Source organism: Erythrolamprus reginae, chromosome 4 (genome assembly GCF_031021105.1).
Source record: "Erythrolamprus reginae isolate rEryReg1 chromosome 4, rEryReg1.hap1, whole genome shotgun sequence".
NCBI lineage: Eukaryota > Metazoa > Chordata > Lepidosauria > Squamata > Dipsadidae > Erythrolamprus > Erythrolamprus reginae.
The window spans coordinates 13,291,174-13,298,872 of NC_091953.1; the positions used below are offsets into that span (position 1 = coordinate 13,291,174).

At 41.8% G+C, this 7,699-nt stretch overlaps 1 protein-coding gene across 1 annotated transcript in view; it reads right to left on the bottom strand.

Moving 5' to 3' along the window:
• Nucleotides 1–7,699, bottom strand: part of MTMR2 (myotubularin related protein 2) — a 57,286-nt gene that overhangs the window by 6,642 nt on the left and 42,945 nt on the right. Inside the window, exons 11-12 of the mRNA XM_070749653.1 lie at nucleotides 4,892–5,098; nucleotides 1,647–1,739 (exon numbers count right to left, since the gene is read on the bottom strand). Coding sequence (XP_070605754.1) covers nucleotides 1,647–1,739; nucleotides 4,892–5,098 — 300 coding nt within the window. The remainder of the gene's footprint in view (nucleotides 1–1,646; nucleotides 1,740–4,891; nucleotides 5,099–7,699) is intronic.

Below are 7,699 nucleotides of genomic sequence, written 5' to 3' on the forward strand. Positions count from 1 at the left end.
TTTGTGAAGCTCCCTTTGAACAGTTTTTGTGGAAACCGGGTTCTGTACATGTCTATTGAGCTCTGCAGTGATTTTAGGAGCTGTGGTCTTGCGATCCACTCTAACAATTCGCTTTAGAGTCCGACGGTCTCTCTCAGACAACTTCGACTTTCGACCAGACCTGTGCTTAGCTGAGGACGTTTCCCCTTCTCTTTCAAAAGCAGTCATGACTTTCGAGACATTACCTCTTGAAACACCAAACATTTGGGCACTTTCTGTTACACTAGCGCCTGCTATTCGAGCACCAACAATTTAGCCTCTTTGAGAGGTCTGCCATTTGAGAGGTCTGCCATTTCTAGAAGGTTATAACCAATTTCCTTAAATTTCTGTAAAGAAAAAGGTCATTTAAAAAAACATTAAATAACAATTAAAAAAAACATTAAAATATGTCAAGTTTTGATTGATTTGAACATGTACAAACATTATGATGCCAAAAAGTCAAGTGTTTCCATTTATTTGTCCACCGCGTTGGTCTCCTGTACCAGCAGGGGGTTGGACTAGATGACCTGCAAGGTCCCTTCCAACTCTAATAATAAAATAAACAAACTCAAACTCAACCCAGACAAGACGGAGTGGCTGTGGGTCTTGCCTCCCAAGGACAATTCCATCTGTCTCTCCATTACCCTGGTGGGGGAACTATTGACCCCCTCAGAGAGGGTCCACAACTTGGGCATCCTCCTCCATCCACAGCTGACATTGGAACATCATCTTTCGGCTGTGGCGAGGAGGGCGTTTGCCCAGGTTCGCCTGATGCACCAGTTGAGGCCCTATTTGGACAGGGAGTCATTTCTCACAGTCACTCATGCCCTCATCACCTCGAGGTTCGATTACTGCAACGCTCTCTACATGGGGCTACCTTTGAAAAGTGTTCGGAAACTTCAGATCATGCAGAATGCGGCTGCGAGAGCCATCGTGGGGCTTCCCAGATTCGCCCACGTTTCTGCAACACTCCGTGGCCTGCACTGGCTGCCGATCGGTTTCTGGTCATAATTCATAGTGTTGGTAATGACCTTTAAAGCCCTACATGGCATTGGGCCAGAATACATCCGGAACCGCCTTCTACCGCACAAATCCCAGTGGCCGATAAGGTCCCACAGAGTTGGCCTTCTCCGGGTCCTGTCAACCAAACAATGTCGTTTGGCAGGCCCCAGGGGAAGAGCCTTCTCTGTGGCGGCCCCGGCCCTCTGGAACCAACTCCCCCCAGAGATTAGAACGGCCCCCACCCTCCTTGTCTTTCGCAAATTACTCAAGACCCACCTTTGTCGGCAGGCATGGGGGAGTTAAGATATTCCTTCCCCCTAGGCCATTACAAGTTATGCATGGTATGTTTGTGTGTATGTTTGGTTTTTATAATAAGGGTTTTTAGTTGTTTTATTAAATTGGATTGTTACATGTTGTTTTTATCATTGTTGTTAGCCACCCCGAGTCTGCGGAGAGGGGCGGCATACAAATCCAATAAATAATAATAATCATAATCATAATAATAAATAAATTCAGATTAATTGGATTTAGCATATTGTATTATATTGTTTTTTTCTTTTATGTGCTGTAAGCCGCCCGAGTCCTTGGAGAGGGGTGGCATATAAGTCCAATAAATTGATAAATACCTGTCTCGTCATCTGCCACACACTGTCCACAAATTGTAGGAAAACAGGCGATCGGTCAGCATCAGCGTGGTTTTTGTCTCCATGACCAACTCTCTTAAACAAGACAAAAGTAGAAGGAAAGACACACAGACACAGTGACATTGACTTATAACAAATTACCCTCTTTGTAGAGCAGTGATTTTCAACCTTTTTTGAGCCACGGCACCTTTTTTACATTTACGAAACTCTGGGGCACATTGAGCGGGGGGGGGGGGGGGGCACAGCTAAAAAAAGTTTGGACAAAAAAATTCTCTCTCTCTTCCTCCCTTTCGCTCTATTTCTCTCTCTCTCTCCCTTCCTCTTTTCTCTCTCTCTCTCCATCCCACTTTCTTTCTCTTCCTTCCTTCCTCTCTCTTTTGCTCTCTTTCTCTCTCCCTCCCTACCTCCCTCTATGTCTTTCTCTCTCTCTCCTTCCCTCCGTCTCTTTCTCTCTCTCTCTGGCTTTCTTACTCTCTCTTTCTCTCTCTCTTGCTTTCTTTCTCTCTCTTGTTCTCTTTCTCTCTCTCTCGCTTGCTCTTTCTCTTGCTTTCTTTCTCTCTTGCTCTTTCTCTCTCTTGCTTTCTTTCTCTCTCTCTCTCTTGCTTTCTTTCTTTCTTTCTTTCTTTCTCTCTCTGAGCTTCGCAGCACACCTGACCATGTCTCACGGCACACTAGTTTGCCGCGGCACACTGGTTGAAAAACACTGTTGTAGAGAACCAAAATGACCTGCAGGTGGAGCCCCAATTCCTGATTTGCAGCCTGAAGAACAATGCAAGAGCAATTTTTTAAATTTCTCTCTCCCCTCTCCCCATTTAAAGTTCACTGTGGTTTTCTTAATCAAATATTTTCACCCTTCATTCTCTTTACACCCTGTTTCCCTCAAAATAAGACACCCCCTGATAATAAGTCCAATTGGGATTTTGAGTGCAATGCAATAAGGCTAAGTACTTATTTCAGGGTTCAAAAAAATATATAAGACAGGGTCTTATTTTCAGGGAAACACAGTAATAACATGAAATTAAGGAGATCCTGTATCCTTAATTGGGCAAGGACTAATCTGCACCATGTGTTTTGTCTCTCTTAGTGACCAACTGAATCCTCCTGAAGTTCTTATAAGGAGGGAACACATGTTTTTCCCATGTTGTTTCTTCAGAATTGGCCCTTCATGGCACCGGACCAGATTATCTCAGGGACCGCCTTCTGCTGCACGAATCCCAGCGACCAGTTAGGTCCCACAGAGTGGGTCTTCTCCGGGTCCCGTCAATTAAACAATGCCGCTTGGCGGGACCCAGGGGAAGAGCCTTCTCTGTGGCGGCCCCGGACCTCTGGAACAAACTCCCCCCAGAGATTAGAATTGCCCCCACCCTCCTTGCCTTTCGTAAGCTACTGAAAACCCACCTCTGCCGCCAGGCATGGGGGAATTGAGAAACCCTTTCCCCCTAGGCCTTTACAATTTTATGCATGTTATGTCTGTATGTATGTTTGTTTTTTTATTATAATGGGTTTTAATTGTTTTTAGTATTGGATTATTGTTATACGCTGTCTTATTGTTGCTGTTAGCCGCCCCGAGTCTCCGGAGAGGGGCGGCATACAAATCCAATAAATAAATAAATAATAAATAAATAAATGCTGAATCTGTTAATATTGATTCTATCCAGATAGACCCATCCCCACCAATTTATCCAATCTCCTATTAGAATTATTCATGTCATCAACTTCACCTAGAATTAATTATACTTAGAATTAATGAGTTCTATAATTGTATACTGTTTGAAAAAATGCTTTGTTTTAAAACTTCTATTTAGTTCCACTGGATACTGTCGAAAAGTTTTGTGGGATGAGAAAACTTCAAGCTATTCTTTTTTCTCCATGCTATGTATAATTTCCTGACATCCTTCCTAGCCTTTCCTTGTAGGAAAAGTACTCAAGGCCCTTGCTTTTTTTTTTTATTGTCCTCTTCTTCATTTTTTCCAGCTATGTAAAAGTTTAGGTTGAAAAAATAATCATTTTTGGTTTTCCACAGTTGTCAAAGACCCTGGCATCCTCCCACAAAAAATATTGCAGCCTATTCTTCCACAATAAGCTGTGGATTTTTTTCTAGTCTCTCGCAATTATGTCTGTATGTGATCAGCAAATCCTCAGCCAGTTTTCAAGTGCCTATTCACAATCTTAAATCAAGCACCAGCATCTTGAGATACAGAATTCTACTTGTATGTTTCTTTACAAGGTCAGGTAATGGGCCAAATGCAAAGAGATAATTAACGGGAAAACAAATTATTATTATTATTATTATTATTATTATTATTATTATTATTATTTATTGGATTTGTATGCCGCCCCTCTCCGTGGACTTGGAGCAGCTAACAACAGTGACAAAAACAGAATGTAAATACAGTGGTACCTCTACCTACAAATGCCTCTACTTACAAACTTTTCTAGATAAGAACCGGGTGTTCCAGATTTTTTTTGCCTCTTCTCAAGAACCATTTTCCACTTACAAACCCGAGCCTCCGAAACTGTAACTGGACAAGGCAGGGAGAAGCCTCCGTGGGGCCTCTCTAGGAATCTCCTGGGAGGAAACAAGGCCAGAAAAGGCGGGGAGAAGCCTCCATGGGGCCTCTCTAGAAATCTCCTGGGAGGAAACAGGGCCAGAAAAGGCGGGGAGAAGTCTCCATGGGGCCTCTCTAGGCATCTCCTTGGAGGAAACAGGGCCGGAAAAAGCAGGGAGAAGCCTCCGTGGGGCCTCTCTAGGCATCTCCTGGGAGGAAACAGGGCCGGAAAAGGCAGGGAGAAGCCTCCGTGGAGCATCTCTAGGAATCTCCTGGGAGGAAACAGGGCCTCCACCCTCCCTGTGGTTTCCCCAATCGCACGCATTATTTGCTTTTACATTGATTCCCATAGGAAAAATTGCTTCTTCTTACAAACTTTTCTACTTAAGAACCTAGTCATGGAACGAATTAAGTTCATAAGTAGAGGTACCGCTCTACTGCATTCTGAACAGAGAAAACAGTCTATGTGTAAATGTTCGACGTACACAAGAAGTTGTCAAAATTCTGACACTGAACCAGTGCCCCCCCCCCCCCAAAAAAAAAAAAAAAACTCACTCTGGTTTTTCTGGAAACTGATTTAAACAGAAAAATATTGTCCTCTCTTTCTCTTGTTACTATTGTTTAAGGACGGCGTTTCAAAATCTGTTGTTGTTCCAGCACAAAAATAATCACACTCACCTGCTGGAATCTGTGCCCGAAACTCAGCCATTCTTTCTCTATCAGTACTTGGAAGCCTCGTATTGTCCTGTAATAGCCATCTAACATGAGCATGGCCAGAGAGGTGAGCTGAGCGGTGCGGTCCCAGCCATCACTGCAATGTACAATTATCGAAGTCTTCCCTGATTCCACCTTGTCAGCAATCCGAAGAGCTCCCGCAAGAATCAGCTAGTCAAAAAACAAAGAGACAACGCATCACGCGATTGTGCTGTTTACCCCCAATAGAAGTAGACTGGAGAACAGTTGAGCTCCATCCATCATCTTCCTTTTAAAAAGGCGCAAGCTAGAATCCGTGCATGATGGCAGCACCATGGGGAAAATCAGCAATTTCAATATACACTGCTCAAAAAAATAAAGGGAACACTTAAACTTCCATTCTCCCTGTCCAATTGTCTCTCCTATATCTCATATATCTTTTCTTCCATTCATATATCTTTTCCTCTATTCTTTATTGACGTATTTTATTCGTATATCTTTTCTTCTATCCTTTCTTTGATATATAGTGTTCCCTCGATTTTCGCGGGTTCGAACTTCGTGGATAGCCTATACCACGGTTTTTCAAAAAATATTAATTAAAAAATACTTTGCGGGTTTTTTCCTATACCACGTTTTTTTCCATCCGATGATGTCATATGTCATTGCCAAACTAATAATTTTTGCAAATAAATAACAAAAAAAAAATTGTTAATAAATAATTATGTTTATAAATATGGTAAGTACCAGTAATAATGGTGAGTAAATGGTTGTTAAGGGAATGGGAAATTGTAATTTAGGGGTTTAAAATGTTAAGGGATGGCTTGTGATATTATCCATAGCCAAAAATGGTGTATTTACTTGCGGAAATTCGACTTTTGCGGGCGGTCTCGGAACACATCCCCCGCGGAAATCGAGGGAACACTGTATACTACTACATGTTTATTCTCTTCAATGTATATTGTGTATTGGACAAAATAAATAAATAAATAATAAATCAATAAATAAACAACAGAATATAACTCCAAGTAAATAAAACTTTAGTGAAATCAAGACTGTCCACACAGGAAGCAAAACTGATTGACAATCAATTTCACATGCTGTTGTGCACAGCATGTTGTACAGAACAAAGTATTCAATGAGAATGTTTCATTCATTCGGGTCTAGGATGTGTTCTTTGAGTGTTCCCTTTATTTTTTTTAACAGTTTATATTTTCCCCTACCTTCATGTTGATGCATGCATTCAGTTAGAATGCAACCACTTTCTATTCTCAAAGTTCTGTTAGATTTTATTTATTTATTTTGAACAGTTTATATTTTTCCCTACCTTCATGTTGATGCATGCATTCTTAAAGTTCTTTTATATTTATTTATTTTATTTATTTGTGTGTTTTTCAAACATATACAAGATAGCAAGTATTGGTATAAGCATAAACATAAGCAAAGAAAGTACAGGTAAATGAGGACAATAGGATAGTAAGAGAGGGACAGTGGGCACGTTGGTGCGCTTATGCACGCCCCTTACAGACCTCTTAGGAATGGGGTGAGGTTGACAATAGACAGACTAAGGTTAAAGTTTTGGGGATTTGGGGAATAAACCACAAAGTCAGGTAGTGCAATTCCAGACATTGACCCCTCTGCTGTGAAGTTGTATTTTCTGCAGTCGAGTTTGGAGAGATTTACATTAAACTTGTATCTATTGTGTGCTCGTGTATTGTTGTGGTTGAAGCTGAAGCTGTCACTGACAGGTGTTCTGTCGAGCTCTCTGGTAGAATCCTCCCGAAAATGCAGAGATACCATTTCAGGCACACACACGTTTGAAAATTCAAAACAATGTTCTTTATACCGAAAATGCAAATAAACGAAGTACTCTTTTTGTATAGCAAAGAGCACTCATCTCAAAACAAACTGGTAATTTGTTCAAGTCTCTTATCAGTTCTGTGATACTTAGCTTGCAGCTGTGAGGCAATTCACAGTCCTTCTTCTTTCACAAAGTGAAACACACTTTGCTCTGGTTTAGTTTCAAAGCAGGGGGGAAATCAGCACACAAAGGTCAAAGTCAGCAAAGCAGGCACAAAACACAAGGATCAGAGAATCCTCCACAATGGCCAAACCCACAGGCTGCTATTTATAGCAGCCTCACTACTTACCACAGCCCCACCCAACCACAGGTGGCCTCATTTTCTTTGATAATAATCTCTCAGTTGTTGTTGCCTATGCATCGCTCTCCGCATGTGTGGCTGTATCATTAACTCTTGTTCTGAATCCAAGGAGAAGCTAGATAATTGGTCTCCTTCTGAGCTGTCTGCCACACTCTCCTCCTCCCTGTCACTCATGTCTTCTTGGCCAGAGGAACCTTCATCAGCAGATTCCACCGGGAGCAAAACAGGCCTGCAGCATGTGGATGTCTCCCCCACATCCACAGTCCTTGGGGCAGGAGCTGGGCCAGAGCTAACCACCACAACAGGTAGGAGATTGTGGCAGAAGATTTTATGAACTACATTTAGATCAGGTCGAAGGCGACTTAGTACTAAATTTTCTAAGCTTAAAATTTCAAGTCTGGTGGAATAAGGTATTCTGTTGTGAGCAGAGGAGTGGAGGACTCTTCTTGTGAAATATTGCTGGACTCTCTTGATTGTATAAATGTCCAATATGCAGTGCGGGTTCCAGACAGGTGAGCTGTATTCGAGAATTCCAAATTGATTTGCTAAGGCTTACCTACACATTATTTTAACCCACAACACACTGTATACTCATGCGTACTGTATTTCTTTGGCAGTTAGATATTTTGGATCA